Genomic DNA, 17145 nt, shown 5'->3' with positions numbered 1-17145 from the left:
AAGTAAAGTACAGTGTCTTCTGAGGAGCCTGAATCAGGGTTATAGGACTATTTGAATAGATCCTTCATCTTTCATTTTAGTTTGTCATTAGGGCATTAATAATGGATGGTTGCTGCACTTGGTGATCAGATGTGGTATTTTGATCTATCCCAAAGGGGCCTCTGGAAAAGGGCAATGAGGGTAGATTTAAAACCACATTATTGGAATTCAGTAACTTTTGTCTTGCTTTGTATGTCTAGTGCTTGCTGAAGAGTGGTTCTAATATGGAGAGGCAGTCAAGCATGGAGCAGGCAAAATACCAAAACGGATTTTCTTAACTAAGATGTAAGCTGAATTATATGTTTTAATTTAGACTTTGATGCTCAGCATTAAATTTTTTCAGAAAATGTGCTAGATGTGTGCATTTTGCTTTCTGTGGTTCTGTGGATGAAAGGATGAGCATAGGAACAAAACAAATCCACCAGTACAAATTATTTGCATTGATGGAAGTAAACAAAAGTCCATATAAATCAATTAGCAAAAACTGTGTATTTCAGTAATCCCTAAGCAGTTGTGAAGCACTGATATTTTAGTTATGTAAAGTGTACCCGCAAGGGAGCACTGAGTTCTCTTTAGATGTCTTCACTTACCTGGTAATTACTCAAAGGCTATGGTAGCTTAAAAATGGAAGAGCTGGGTAGTAGGGTATTGAGGTCACTCCTAGAGATAAACAAAGTCTTACTTTGTCGAGTAATGGAATCTGTTCTCAGAGACATCCTTCCCATGTGGGTTTGTATGAAAATGTAGAAGAGGGTTGATGATCTATGCAGTTATGCTCCGGGACAAATCAATCTACCAAATTAAAAGAGAGAGAGGATGAGTAATGTTTATATTCTCATTCATTTTGGGTGATGAATGTCTTTCCCTCACCCATATCTTTATATCAAGTCTGCTAAACTTTAAAAAAAGCAATCAAAGCAAAACCAGAGCTGAAAGTCTTAATGATATGTTATTTACCTGTTAGTACTTGGCTAGTAGCACCTAGCCACCTGACTTAGAGCCCTAAGAAAATGATGATAGGATATCTGTGAATAAAGTGACAGGTGTCTCCCTGCACAAAAAGAATGCTGGGAGTTAGGGGATCCTGTTGCTCTGACATTGATTTTCTTCAGTCAATGATATTGACTCTTTTGATATTGTACTCTGTATTATTTATGCTGCATAACTGTATTCCTTGATGTGTTGCTATGGAAACTGACTTTACTTCTTGCTGTTTAACTACTTTTTTTTCTTTTTCACAAAAGAAATGAATCTCTAAGTGGAGAAAATTTAAAACATGCAGAAAAACAGTACATTAAAAATCATTTATAATGCTGCCACCTAGAGAATATACTATGAACAGCTTTGACATCTTTTCAGTTCTTTGAGTATACATAGCTATAATTTTTAATAGAACTCTTTTATAATTTACTTTTTCTTAGTTAACAACATGTCTTAAACATCCAACTTGCACATTTTAGTATCTGTATATTTTTTCATTGTGTGGAATACCACATCCTGTTAAACCAGTCTCCTCTCTTTTGATCTTTTGGTTGTTAGATTTTTTTTCACCTTTATAAATAACTCTGTAATTCCATTTAAGTAGGTAAATATACCCATGAAATTATTGGGTACAGGGAAGCAATGGGAGTTTTTCAGAAGGTTAATTGATGACTTGCATTCCCATCTACCTTACATGAAAGGGTTAGTATTGGCTTCAGAATATGGACTTGTTGTTATCTCATTTACAGGGAGTTAACCTTGGCCCCTATAATTAGTTCTTCACAGGACTCTAATCCTATGAGGTTTTATTTCCTGTTCTGGACTCTCAGATGTGAGATTTAAAAACTTGTGTCTACAACATTAGCTCCCAACAGGCATGCTGTAGGTGTTTAACACAAATCAACAGCCAAGCCAGTTGCTGTGGATATATTTATGTGGGGGAGAAAGACATAGAAACACATCCTTAGAAGCTGTGCCATGTTCTTAGTGATCTAAATATATAAAGAGAGCATCTAAGAAAGAGGTTGACCTTTCCAAGGTCACACCATGAGTCAGCAATGAAGTCCCAAATAGGACTTCCATCCCCTTAACTTCTTTCTCCCAGTATAAAGAGTATTTATGAATAGGTCAAGAGGAAACATTTATAAATGAACTTATATGACCATTTATAACTTGAAATGCTCCAAAATTTCAAGAGAGTTACTAAAAATTTCCATCTCAGGTAAATAAATCTAAATTGCTAAAATATTTTGATAAATTTTTAGAAAATAAAATCTTAAAATGATTGGAATTAAGAGGAAGTAGTAGGTGGTGTAGGCAGGTGGGAATGAGCCTCAAAGGAATGTGTGTGTGTGTGTGTGTGTTTGTGTGTGTGTGTGTGTGTGTATTTGCAGGGATCTGAGGAATAGGAAGGTAGAAGAATAATGGCCTGAGTCTACCATGGTGACTAAGGAAAACACAACCAAAAGGGCTTCTCTGGACATTAACCCTGGGGTGGAAAAGCAGGAGTCTCAGCTCTCATTCTGAATGGATTATAGATCTTTTCTCCTCAGCCTGTAGGTATGGCTCTGTGCTGTTATTTCAAAGCTTATGGGAGGGCCACCTGCAGGACCCAGAGAGATACCTTTCAATGTTCCCTGGACTGGGACTCAGGTCTCCTGACTCCCAGTCTAGTGCTCATTCTACTACTGGTTGGAAATAGCAGTCATGTTACAAGGATTTTTCAGAGATATGCAAAAGCTTCTGAGTAACAAAAGCTCAGGCTGTACATTATGGGAAGCATACACAAAATAAAAGAGAAACAAAACAAAAGAACATCTTAGATCTTGAGAGTAGAGATCATCCATTCAACACCGTGTTATAGATGAGGAAACTGAGACTCAGTGATCTGTTGGGCCAAGGATAATCAGTACACAACAGGACCAAGACCTCAGGCTTTCTAATATTCATCTTGGTGTAAAGTAATCTAGATGCATATTATGATTCATTTATTCTTTCTCATGAAAATCTTACAAGCTCCTATTTCATGGTTCGCAAATTCAATATCACTAACATCAGCATGTATTTAAAAATCTATTTGCATGTGGTACTATGCTCTATAAAGCAAAACAAACAAATGCAGTGCTTGCCACACAGGAATTTCCTAAGGCAGACAGACTTCATAGAAATAGACAGAAATGACATAGACCACTGAACAAACAAAGCAAATATGTAAATTGTACAACTTTTGCCATGTGAGATGGTAAATGAAGAGATCCTCACAGTCCATGGCTTGAAGAGAAGACCCATCTTCATCTTTGGATAGCCCTAAACTGATAAGTAATAAGGGTCACCCTATGCGCTGTAGGTGTTATACTGGAAAGAAAAAGAAAGAGGACTTTACCTGACAAACCCAGCACTCAAGTTCACATAATGGTGCAGACTCTTTGGAATATTGTTGATTACTACCTTCCTTGATTTTTGTCCTTTTGCATATTCTGTGATGGTCTGAAAAGCCTAGAAGAGTCTGCTGAGGCAGGAAGCCTCTAGGGCATGCCTTCTAAAAGCAAAGATCTTTTCCTTCCTTGTGGGAAAACTAATGGTCATGTGGTTCTTAACATATTTTTATTGAGAGTTTATTCCCATTTTAGAAGGACCTTGAAGATAATAAAGGAACCTGCAAAACCCCTAAATGTTTAAACTGTGTAATATGAATTTTGGTGAAAGTGAGACCAGGGTGTAAGTTCTACTCTCTCGGAGACCAGTGAAAGACAAGCCAAATGTGACTCTGCTCACTTCTGAGGTAACAGAAGCCACCTTGACCAGATCTTGTAAATGGCTGTCTCAGCCATTTGCTTCAGGGCCAGAATTAGTAGTAGTAGTAGAGTAGTATTAGTATTAGTATTCTGAAACTATCGTATGTATAATGTGAAATAAAACAAATGAGTAAGTATGAGATCTGATTCCATTACCCACTGTTTTCTTGAGAATCAGAATTCTTGGTGTGGAAGAAAGGAGCTACAGATGTTGTATAGAAGATGTTGGTTAAAAACCCTGTGATCATGAATTTGAATTGGAAATATCAGCTATGAACTCATAAAGGTTTTTTTTTTTAAGCTATACATATCTACTGGCTCTGTTAATTTTAAAAAGCCTGGAAACAATGACTAACGCAGTAGTAATGAGCATCCCTACTGCCCAGATGGTAGTCTGGAAACATTTTTTCTCATTAAAGGAAACCAAGACTTAGAAAAATGGCTCTTTCAGGTCTGGAAGTATACAAGAGCAAGGAAGATATCAAAGTCTACTTAGAATAACCAACTTGAAGTCAAATTGAAGGGGATCCTACTAGCCAAAGATGGACAATTTGAGCTTCAGTGAGGTTAAGAATTGCAGTGGATCAAAATCCACCAAATATGTTTTAATCCATGAGTACAACATGATATTAACAACCAACTGGTTGGTTACCTTCTGAAAGTGACAGAGAACAATTCATTATCTTGAAAACCAATTCATTATCTTGAAAACTGGTAAAGGAAAGGAAAGAATCAAGCACTTATGTTGATTTCCCTTATGAATTATGTCACTGTAACCAACTTGTTGATAAGAAGCACCTTCTATTCCAGCTAATAAGTGAAAACAAAATGATAGAATTAGAATATCATCATTTTACAATTCCCACTACATTAACAATTTTAAGTATCAACTATCAAAAAAGAGCATAAAGTGAAGTTAAATGCCTCTTGATAAAAGAAGACAATACTACTTATAGTTTAATCAAAGAAATTGAACCTTAAACTAATCAGTCCTCAAGATCCAGGTGACAATTTGTAGGAAGGAGACAGATGAACCAACACGCTGACTGTTTCATGTAGCTGCAATCAACAAATCCAAATTATGGGAAACTCTGCAGGTCTAATGCCGAGGGCTTTCAACAGATAAATTGCATGAAAAACAAAGGAATAGATATGGAATCTATAGGTTAAAAAGACTTGAAGGACATATTAAGTGAAAAGATGGGAAAAGTAACTTATAGTATCCAGGCATGCATACTTAGGTGATAAAACCATAAAGAGATGCAAGAAAGTGATTGCTATGCAGTTCAGGAAAGTGGTCACTTTTGGAGGGTTGTAATTTTTGACCTGGATGGTTGTTACAAGGGTGTTTGCCTTATCATAATTCACTAAGCTATGTATTTCTGTGTGTGATATTTTGTATCTGTTTCATTCTATAATAAAAGTAGAAAAACAGAAAAAAAAAGAAAGAAAAGAAAGCACATTAGAGAAACTTGCAAACCTGATGCTGCCCTGGAGATTATCACAACACTGTCAGCATTGGGTAAATAAGGTTGTGGAAAATTATGTTCTGGGGCACAAAGAATGTAAGTTCTTCTGTAGAGGCACCTGTGTAATGTCAGAGGCAGGCTACCTTTCAAGTCACTGGAGGTTCTGCTTTCATGGTTTTGTAGCAGCAGACCTGCATGTAACTTCAGTTTCTAAACAGAAGACCCATCCATCTCTGGCTCAGTCTTTTTCAATGTGTGGTGCCTGAAATACCAGCATAATGGCCATTACATGCTTAAGAAAATGCAGATTTCATAGTCCCATTTCTCTTCAAAGGAGCAGCCTGGCATCTGCATGATTAACAAGCATGCTAAAGTATAAGAACCACCACTGTCTTCTCTGTCAATTTTTACCTGAAATCAATTCTGCAAAGGTGTCTTGAGGAAAGGACAGAGCTTATGAGCAGTTTCCAGATAAGCTGTGAGCATCAAGGTCATAGCTATGATTTTCGCTAGTGAATAAACTTAGATTTTGAACCTTTATCTAGAACACTGAATGTAAATGTGACTAAGCAATAGCTCAACTAGGAAAAAAAAAACATTTTCTCCAGTGTGCAGCCATAGTTGTCAATTTTCCTCTTGTCTTTTTGCTCGATTTTTCTCCTTCTCAAATAAGTCAGAACCTGGGATTACGAATTTAAAGTAATCTCTCCATCAGTGAACCCTCTGAAGCTTTTAAAATAACAATTTTAAACCAAAAGAAATTTAATAATAAAAAGCAGAATAATCCTGCTTTGGATTTGGCCAGGTATGGCCAGACAGGACTTCTAATTGATTCTTTCTCAGTTGAAGGCAAAGGAGGCTTTCAGAGCATGAAAGCAGAAGCGTGACGGCTTCCAGGTCTGCATTCAGCGTCTGCATCCTCCTCTTTCTACCATCTCCTTCACGCTCGCAGATCCACATGCTTTTTCAGCACCTCTCCTAATCAAAATGGGAGATGATTCAATGTTAGTTACCTGATATTTGTTGGTTGAGTATTGATTATTGCGGATACACTTAGGAGAGGACGCTAAACTAGAACTTGCTTTTTAGAGACTTTACTTTGGTGAAATACAATACTTTATCCAATTGAATCCAGTTCTACAAACATCCTTTGAACACTGCCCACATATATGGCAGTGTCCTAACAGTGCAAAGACGAGTAAGACACATTTCCTGCTTCCAGAAAGGTACAATCTAATGAGGGGACTGGATGAGTACTAGCTAATGATAACAGCAAAATCATTTCTACAAACATAATCTCATTTCAGTCCCCACACTTTCAGAATTTTAGTAATTAAAAGGATAAGCACTGTTGTTAATTGTAGAGTTCTTTCAACTTTGGAGAAAAGTAATGTCATGATTATAAAAATCTCAGCATCCCTCCCACTAGTCTTCATCATCATTCTCAATATGACAAAGAAAAAACAGACCATTAGAAAAGTGTATTGGAAAACCATTAGAAAAGTAGTCTACTTTGGGGGAAATAAAAATACTTTGTCATAGGAACATCTATCGGTCTGTCTTTTGGAGAAAGTACAGTTTTAAAAGTCAAGGGAAGTTGACATTAATACTCTGCAGTAGGATGTGTTTGGTATAAATTGAAAGTTTTAGTTCAAATGTTTCACTTGTGAGTTTTTTTTAATGAGTAATTGTGATATTCTCTTGATCTGTATTTTAAAATACAAAGTACATGTATTAGGTAAGAATCTCTTCTCAGCTTTTCCTAATGAACACACATGCATATGGTGAGCAGATGGGTAAAAGACACTTTAATCATTCATTTCTACAATGGCTAGTAAACAAAATGAACAGTCATGATGACATGGCATTTTGCAATAAGACTAAAATATGTATACAAAATACATCTTATATTTACTTCTCTCTTGCTTACTGATGTTAGAACATTAACAACTCTTTATTCTAAATGTAATGATATGCTCTGAATAAGATGAGGGTTCAAGGTTTTTGCTACTCCGAAAGGAAAAAGATGGATGTGGAAGTGAGGAGACCTAGTCTTTAGAAGTAGGTTTTAACTCAACGTTCATTTTAGAAAAACCATCTGAATGTCCTGCAGTTACACAAATGTAAGTCAAGAGTGTTTTTTGAGAGAAACAGTGACATTATTTGGGGGAAAGAGAAAGAAACATTATTTGGATTGTAGATGAATGCAAAAATTATTGCCGATCACTGTTCCTTGGAGAGGCAGGTTTTAGGTATTGAGGGGTTTGCTCTGTTTTCTCATTTGGAGAAACGCATGGCGAGAAGCAGGAAGCAGAGAGAAGTCGGGAAGGGCTGCATTTGTGGGACTTAGTGAAACTGGATGCCAAGTGTTGCTTCAGGACCTGGGCAAGGAAGTGGCTGGAAGTTTATCTGCAGATTTCCCTCTAGATACATACGGAGCCCTTGGAGACTGGCAGTTTGAGACACTTTGGCAGAATGTTGATCCACGGATACTTGTAATTTCAAAAGGAAACCTTCAAGATGTTTTGAGAATAGTTGAGAATGGCCATGGTTGCCTTATGACGAGGCAGCAAACAGGTCCCCTCCCAGGGACAGTTAGCAGGAGCTGAGGCAGTCACAGTTAGTGTTATTACAGTAGGCAATTAAAGCACTCGCAGGACAGGCACCCTCATTTCTTTCTCATGCTGGTGAAAACAACATACTGGTTAAATGCATAACAGTTATCTTAAAAGCCCTGTATCTATCTAGAAGAAGTTAAGATATAACTGGAAAATGCATATACAACAGTCTTGCAAAAAAAGAAAGGAAGAAAAGACACCTCTCTCACATAAACATACAACTAAATTAAAAGAAAATAACTGACCCAACTAGCTGGGGTTTATTTGTAAACAGTCTCAGGTCAAATCAGTGTTTATATCAGCTACTTCAGTAACCACAGATTTCCATTTCAGTGACAGGCAGCAGCAGCTGCAACTTTGAGAGCACAAGATATCAAGAAGGTTGAGTGAAGTGGGCAGTTGGCAACATAATGTATTCAGTGCATTTTATACTGTGAGTAATTCTGAATGCCACAGGGGCTACTGTGCTGTATATGAATTAAACAAGAAAATAGCATCACTTACCCACATTAACACAGTAATGTCTATGGGAAAAAATCTTATATGACTTTGAAGATACATTGTTAACCACTGTCATTTGCTTTAATTCACTTTGAGGTGGGCTCCAAATTAGCTTCATTTTCTTTTATACTACTAGAAAACAGTGTGGATGTTACAGAATCAGAGATGATGATAGTTGTGCCTTGACCTTCAGAGCTGTGTGAGTTGTAGTTTCCAAGAATCTGAAGGGAATGTATGACCCAAAATGAATTTGTATATGCATTTTGCTAAGAGAGTGTAAATTGACTTTGTATTTTTTTTTATTATTTAAAAAATTATCATACAGCAAAATTGTTTCTACTTTGGTGTACAGTTCTACAGGTTTAACCCATGTGTAGATTTCTATTATCATCTCCACAGTCAGGATACAGAACAGTTCCAAACCCTCAAAAAATCCCCTCTTGCTATCAGTCTGTAGTCATGCTATCCATACCCCAATTCCCTGGTAACCACTGATCTGTTTTTCATCACTATAATTTTGTCATCTGAGAATGTTACATAAATGAAATTATATAGCGTGTAACCTTTTAAGACTGGCCTCTTTCACTTAGCATAATGCTTTTTGAGATTTATCCAAATTGTTGCAGGTATCAATAATTGCTTTATTTTCTCCAATTGCTGTGTATTGTATAGATGTACCATAGTTTGTTTATCCATTTATCCACAGAAAGACATTTAGTTTTTAGTGATTAGGAATAGAGCTTCTTTGCATTTTTGTGTGTGCCTGAGTTATCATTTCTCTAAGATAGACACCCAGGAGTGTGCTTGCTGGGTCTTATGGTAAGTGTATGTCTAACTTCATAAAAAGCTACTAAGATGTTTTCCCATGTGACTATACCATTTTCTGTTTTTACCATCAGCGTAGAAGAGTTCCAGTTATTCTGGAGCTCCTCTGTACTTGATGTTGTCAGTAATTTTCTATTCTAATCATTCTAATAGGTATATACTGGTATCTCTTTGTGGTTTTAATTTGCGTTCCCCTAATGGCTAATGAGGCTGAACATTTTTTCATGTGCTTATTTACCATCATTATTAGGTAAAGTGTTTGTTCAAGTCTTTTGCCCATCTTAGAATTGGGTTGGTTGTTTTCTTACTATTGAGTTTTAAGGATTCTTTATATATTCTGGATATAAGTCCTTTGTTGGGTATGTGATTTGCAAATATTTTCCCAGTATGTAACTTTTCCTTTTCTTAAAAATATCTTTCACAGAGCAAAATTTTCAATTTTGATGAAGTTAAATTTAAGGGTTATCCAAACCTTTTTCTCTCCTAGATGTGTCATGTATTCTGTACCTGTAAGATCATAGTGGGGCCTAAGAGACAGAGACTCAGAAATCTAATTTATGAAATCAAGAGAGTGGTGGAAGGGATGGCTGTAGAGGCTGTGCTAGGAGGCAGGAGGTAAATGAGAAAAAGGAGTGGAGGGGATAGTGGCCTGGATGAGGTGGAGGAGTACCTGTAGTGGGGGAATGAAAGTGGAAAAGTTGGACAAAGAGGTTGGTGGCACGAGGAACTTTCTGATGTTGTCCCACAGGTGGAGTGATGGCAAGTCCAGAATGGAGCCATGGCAGAGTCATCCCAGGGGAATGGGTGTGGTCTTAGGAGTTATGATGTAAAGGAAATTCGAGACGGGGGTGTGAAAAAGTGTGAATGTTGAAATTACTAATGTAAGGGTATGCTCAGTATGGAGAGGAAAACGATGAGTCAGATGCATTCTTCAGTGCATAGGAGTGGAAGAGGAAACTGGAAGTAACAGCAATGAGGAAGACTGGACGGTTTAGCAGACAGTAGGCACCTACGAAGAAAGAAGTGTATGGAAGAAAGGAATGAGGGCAAAAGATTAATGGTCAGAAAGTGGCAAAGAAACATTGAGACCTGTCCTTCCCCCATGACCTCCCCCCTCTCCAATACTCCTCCCCATCTCTTAAGCGAGGCCTGGGAGAATGAGCAGCCTCCCCTGGGAGAGCAATGGTGGAAGCAGGAGCCTTGGACAGAGTCTAGTTTGGGTAAGACCAGGAGGTAGAAAAGATAACATTTGTGAGGAAGTTAAGGCATATTTTTACACTGGAGTAGGGCTGTTAGCCAGGAGACTACTGAGATTTTGGAAGAGGTCAGCAGTGGGAAGAAGGGCGTTCTCCAAGGCAACAAAGTACTATACAGAAATGAGCATCTTAACAGGGCAAAGGATGCAGGGCATTTGCTTTGGGGTGGTGGTTGAGGTATCAGAAATAAGAGGTGTGGGGGGTGAATGGAATAGATGTCCAAATAAGCATCAGCTGAGACCCCAGGCTATGTGGAATATCTGATAAGTCTATTTAGCTTGAAACTTTTAATCTGTTTCAAGTTATTACCCCCGATTTGTATCATTATCACCAATTAGTTCTTGGTTTCAAGAACTAATCTTGAAACATTTACTGGAATTGTACGATAATTACTGTTCAAAGTTCAGCATAGCTTTCCATCATTATTCAATAGTTTTTATTTTGCCTGTTATTTATGCATTGTTAAATACAGGTTATGTTTTAGTTTTTCTTTAAAAACAAGTAATTGAATTATATGAAATCAGAAGGTTATATTTCTAGCATAGAATGTTTAGATACTCATGATAGGGCTCAGAACTCAAATGCTATCTTAAAATTTTAGCTTGAATAAAAATCATAAATAAAAGCCCCATTTGAAAGAAATCAGTGATACATAACTAAAAATGAATAACTGAGCACTTTTAACTGGCATCTGCATCATCTTATGCTTAAGGGACACAAATTGCTCAAGTAAGTATTACCATTGATGCTACTCATTTCATGCTGCTGGTCTCTGACAGAACAATGGAAATGTGGGAACTTGTAAGGACAAGTGACACATCGGATAAAATCTGACTACTTAATAGTATGGGTGGAGGAGGTTGAAACTTTTATTTAGTAATGTTTTTAATTTAAATGTCTGGGTCTTAAAAACAAAACAAATCATTATTTTATCTTTTTTTACCCTTGGGGATTCTTTGGCTTTCCTTCTTAAGAGTGATTCCTCTTGCAAAGTGTGGCCATCCATTAGGAAATTAAATATTAAATTGTGTCCCTTTGGGAATGTGATAGTTGTTCCTTACATTGAACATGACTCACTGAGAATGACTAGGAGTTTCTTTGAAGCACACATTCTAGCTCGTTTCTCTTTGTACTAGGTGTCTAAATGATGCTTCTATCCTGAAATATTATGTTTGGTGAAGCTCACCAATAACAAAGAGAAGAGCTGTTGGCTTCCTTACCTGAATCCTAACTAACAGGAAATAGAGAGAACAGAGACTAGATTTGTGAGGTAACCTCTCACCCTGGCTGAGCTTTCAATTTGGATGTCTGAAAGGATAGTAGGATTTTTGTAGTTTAGAAAAAGATCAACTGACCTGTATTCAATGAAGGCCCAGTGCCCAGGAATATAGCCTGTGACTGTGTATCTGAACCAAAACAAAGGCCAGCTGTCCAACATGTGCTCACCTGACCTGTTGGCCCTGATAACTGGTGTTAGGTGAAGGAGTAACCTTCTTACTGTACCTTCTCCAGGATAAGACAAAGGAGTCATTATTTATTTGCTTTTCTTTATTGCAGGATATTTGTGAAGATATTTCTGATCATGTTGAGCAAATCCATGCCCTCCTTGAAACAGAGTTCTCCCTGAAGCTGCTGTCCTACTCCGTCAACGTCATTGTGGACATCCACGCGGTGCAGCTCCTCTGGCACCAGCTCCGTGTCTCAGTGCTGGTCCTGCGGGAGCGCATTCTGCAAGGTCTGCAGGACGCCAATGGCAACTACACCAGACAGACAGACATTCTGCAAGCTTTCTCTGAAGAGACAAAGGAGGTGGGTATTTTCTTTGAAACCAAGTTATGCATAGTCAAGTGTGAGCACTTGAGAATGTTTTCAGTTCAGTGGTGTGGGATAGGAATTCTTTGTAGGTAAACAAGCAGATCCTGAGCCAGGCTTTGAATCTAGGTATAGTGACCAGAGGCTAGCGCATTTCTAATGTGAATGAAACTGTAGACCAGAGTTAACTCACACCTGGTAGTTTGCACAGATACCACCCATAACTGTTGGTGCTAACCTGGCTTCCTGTTCCTCATTCAGTTATCTGATAAATATGTATTGAGTGCTTACTATGTTCCAGGCACTAGGTGCTAAGAATATGATAATGATGAAGACATGGTCTTTGCCTTCAAAGAGCTGAGTCTAGTAGGGAGATGGAGACAAGTAGGCAGACCTTAAGACCAAATTGTGATCTACATGGTCTATATGAAGTTCAGTGGTCTACGTGCTGCCACTGCAGGACAGGGAAAGGGAAACTCATTCAGACAGGGAAGCCTTTCTAGAAGAAGTGAGTCTAACTGAGACCTACCTAAAGGAGAAGCAGAATTAGCCTGATGAATGGAGGTAGAAACTTCTCTAGACAGAAGTAATGGCATAATCAAAGATCCAGAGGTAAGAAAGAGAATGATAGGCTTTGAGAGTTAGTACTGGAGCAAAAAGTTCAAGGAAGCAGGATTTGAACAAACAGATAAGCAGAAGTCAGGTCATGAAGATGAAAAAGCCATATTAAAATAACTGGGCTTTATTTTGAGGACAACAGAAGAGTTTGTTCAGGGAATTGACATGATTAGATTCATGCTTTAGAAAAATCATCCAGGTTGCAGTGAGTCAAATGGACTTTAAAATTTTATGCAACCAACTTAGATTTTTTTGTACTCATATTAAGCATGGTTTAAAGAGTTTGTTGTTATTACTCTTGATGCATAGCTTAAGAAGGAACACTGTAAACTTAAATCCAAGTGAACTCTCCTAATCCCAAATAAAACTGAAGTATATTTATAGAGAGAAGCATTGTGCAGGGGCTCTGTGTCTCTGTGTGTGTGTGTGTGTGTGTGTGTGTGTGTGTATAGATTCTATGTATAGATACATGGAGTGTGTGTGCATGTATATAGTCCTTTGGCTCTTGACACCCAGTTAGTGCTCTGCTGTTGGTTTTGTGGAAAAATGTGCTATACAAGTTTATAAGGCATTTGTATAAATATATAAGATTAAAAGGCCTTATAAGAGTGTTGCATAATTCATTAAGTTATTAATTTATTGATGTTTCAGTGGCTCCAACGTTATCAACAAAACAAAACAAATCTGGGCTTCTTCTCATAAATGATTTATACTTGTTGATTACTGTTTTCATAATAATGATGCTCTTGCTCTGGCAAATTCCCTGCACATCCTGGAAGTTTATGGAAATGAAAATCTACTAGACTCACTTCTAACTTTAAGTCACAGTCTTTGTTTTCATTTAGCTTTCCCTGATTTTGTGGCAATGAAGAAGGTGATACAGATTTTGGCAGAGTCCTTTTTAAAATTGTAGAATGAGTATGTAGGTGTGTGATCTTCCCTAGATGCCATGCCTCCTAAGTGGGATCCCTAGAAGGGTCCTTGACTGGGACTCTTACGGTTATGGGAAACTACAAAGAATCCCAAAGTAGTCAGCTCCACCCTAAATCTGTTGTTTATGAAGTGTATGCTAGTGAGGTGGAGATCAGAGATGGGGAAGGCTTGTCTAAACTCTGAAGAGATCTTACTGTAAATATCTACCTGGAACCTCCAATCGATACATTCTTTTTTTTTTTTTTTTTTTTTTTTTTTTGGTCCCTACCCATGTGTTCTTCTGGCTCTGTCCAACATCCAGTATTGATCAGTCATCAGATCCGCCCACTGCCTGCTACTGGAGGGGATTAGAAATTGTTGAGTCAAACTAATTCATTTTACACATTTATTTATTCATTCCATGAATATTTACCGATTACCAACTCAAATTAGAGGTATAAAAGTGCCTCGGGGTATAAAAGTGCCCTAGGGTTTATTGTTATTGTTTTTATTGTTTTGTGGAAAATGTTCATCCTGCATTTATTTGAACTTGTATTATTCACAAAGTAGTATCCCAAGAAAGATGAAAAGCCACTGAGACTAGCTAGTTGATACTGGCCACTGTTTTCATAGCCATGTTGTGAGTTTATATTAAGTAGTACCCATTTTGGCTCTCAGAATGTGAGCTCAACAACTATTTATAGAGCCAACTGGAAGCATTTTCCTGCATTTTCATGTTTGAAGTCAGTCTTTAGTCTTGTTGTAGACATGCAAGAATATGCTGTATGAGGGGTGAAGGAACAGTGGATTCTCAGCCATCTGCCAAACTTCATGAGTGTTGACACTTTGTGGATAGTTCTCTATGAACTGAAGCACTGTCTCCATTACCACCCTTCCTGAAGCTATGGATTTCTAATCCTGTTTGTTAGCTTTATTTGTTTTTGCCAGCACACTGGAACTGTGGGAAAAAGGAAGGGAATCAGGATGAAATTCTCAGCTTTATCAGAATAAATTCAGCTGTAAAAGATTTACAAAATGAAGAAGGAAATGTCATAAAGCATGCAGATAAACTAGAATGGTAGATGTCCTCTCAGTGGAGGTGAATTCATTTTTCTGGTTTTGGAAGTCAGTCAAGTTTCAGAGTCCATTCAAGAATAAGCTTGAAAGTTGGGAAAGTGGCAAATTCTCTTTCTGTCCTTGTAAGTACAAAATGAGTTATATTCTTTTATTTAAATATGGAGCAGTTCATATCTTGTAAACAATTTGGCAAATGCCTTACTGAAACAAAACCAGTTGAACAAACAAAAAATACTTTCGGGCAAAGCTCAACATTGTGTAAAAAATGTGTTGTACTGAAATTTTCTATGTTCCAGATACTGTGATAAGCAATTTATATTTATTGTTTCATTTAGTAAGGAGGGTAATGGGTATTAAAAATAATTCCATTTTAATATTACTCAGCTGTAAGAAAGAATGAAATATTACCATTTGCAGCAAGATAGATAGACCCAGAGAATATCATAGTGAACTAAGTAAGGCAGAAAGACAAATAGTATATGGTATCATTTATATAGAATCTAAAAAATAATACAAATGAGTTTATTTACAAAATGGAAACAGACTAACAGACATAGAAGAGAAACTTATGGTTACCAAAGGGGAAATAGAGGGGAGGAGGGATAAATTAGGAATTTGGTATTAACAGATACACACTGCTATATGTAAAATAGAAAAATAACAAGGATGTACTGTCTAGCACAAGAATCTATATTCAGTACCTTGTAATAACCTGTAATGGAAAGGAACCTGAAAAAATATGTATAACTGAATCACTTTGTTGTATACCTGAAACTTACACAATATTGTAATCAGCTCTACTTCAATTTTGAAAAAAGCTCCATTTTATAGTTGGAAAACTGAATTTAAGAGAGGTTAAGTAAATGCTTAAGAAGATAAATCTAGGAATAATTAAATAAAATGAATAAAACCAGCTCTTAACTGATCTCTTTTGCAGTAATAATAATAATTATTATTTCTTCCTCCCTTCCTTCCTACTTTCCTTTCTACCTGCTCTAAATATTCTGATTTCTTACTCTCTATAAGGCACTAGGCATTCAAATATGAATAATACATGTTATTAAATGTTAGGAATCACCTTCATAATTTTATCAGATCCTGAAACAGTTCCGTGAGGTAGGCAAGGCAAGTGCTGTTATCCTTATTTTACAGGTGGTATTATTGTATCCATCCTACAGATAAGGACTGAGGTTAAGAGAAGTAGTCACACTAGTAGTGATAACTGTTAATAGTATTAACACCGTAGCAAACATTGATAAAGAACTTACCATATGCCGAATGGTGTGGTAAGTACTTTATCTGAATGATACCCTCTCAGTGAGAACACATTGGTCCTCCCAGAGCCGTCACACTGAAGCACTTTTTGTATTCATCCACTAGCACTGATCACAGGGCCGTTTATATTATGACAAAGTATGTGCTGGATTTCAACTTCATGAGTGTTGACACCAGATTATAATCATCTCTGTATCTCCCATAGTACTTACTTCATATTGCTGTATATAAAAGTCTGATGAGTTGAACTGAAGTAAACGACACAGATAATTACTGCTTTAGGTGTAGAAGAGGGAAATATCACTGTAGATTGGTGGACTGGGATTAATCATGGAGATTAATTATTTGACTCATGATTTCAGCCTGTAGAAAAGGAAATTCTCAGAAGTATTACCATAGTATAAATAGAAATATTGAAAAGTTTTGTGTATTTTCCCTTTGCCCATCAGAAACTAAACTTTGCCTTGCTTCCCATTTCCCTATCATTACTTGCTCCTTTTAGTCCACTGCTGCTCTCTGGAATGCATTTGGAATCATAGAATCCCAACATGGTGGAGTTGAAAGGAATCTGAGCAAGAGTCTAGACCATGTGGACCGAGGACTCTGGGGGGTGGCAGCATTCTTATAAGAGGTCCATGAATTTATATGTTAGTAATTGAAGCATGACAAATACTATGTAATGAATTAGTGGAGGAAGGGGAGAGAGAGACATACAAAATTTTTGCTGTACCCATAATTAAAACAGTGAAATTCTATTTCTAACTCTTCTGAGTAAGATCACTAAATCAGGGCACAAAATTGACCCTGAAATGGCAATGGACACTAATGTAAACCTTGACGACATTTTAATAGGGAGAACTTCAAATCTTTAAATTATGAGTATTAAATCTCTTGTTCAGTTGGTGACAAGATTCAGTGTTAAAAAAAAAAAGAAAGATCTAAGAAGGCATTTGGAACTAGAATTTCA

At 37.1% G+C, this 17145-nt stretch overlaps 1 protein-coding gene across 6 annotated transcripts in view; it reads left to right on the top strand.

Moving 5' to 3' along the window:
- The window catches only part of AKAP6 (A-kinase anchoring protein 6), a 563915-nt gene that overhangs the window by 231372 nt on the left and 315398 nt on the right, over positions 1 to 17145 (top strand). For all 6 annotated transcript variants that reach the window (XR_006727664.2, XR_012507556.1, XR_012507555.1 and 3 more), the window contains one exon: positions 12042 to 12293. Coding sequence is in view for 3 of the 6 variants with exons in the window: in XM_010962996.3 (XP_010961298.1) it covers positions 12042 to 12293 (252 nt within the window). In the remaining 3 variants the exon portion in view is untranslated. The remainder of the gene's footprint in view (positions 1 to 12041; positions 12294 to 17145) is intronic.

Source organism: Camelus bactrianus, chromosome 6, assembly GCF_048773025.1.
Source record: "Camelus bactrianus isolate YW-2024 breed Bactrian camel chromosome 6, ASM4877302v1, whole genome shotgun sequence".
NCBI lineage: Eukaryota > Metazoa > Chordata > Mammalia > Artiodactyla > Camelidae > Camelus > Camelus bactrianus.
The sequence above is the reverse complement of the archived record's forward strand: the minus strand, read 5'-3'. Positions and strand labels throughout refer to the sequence as shown.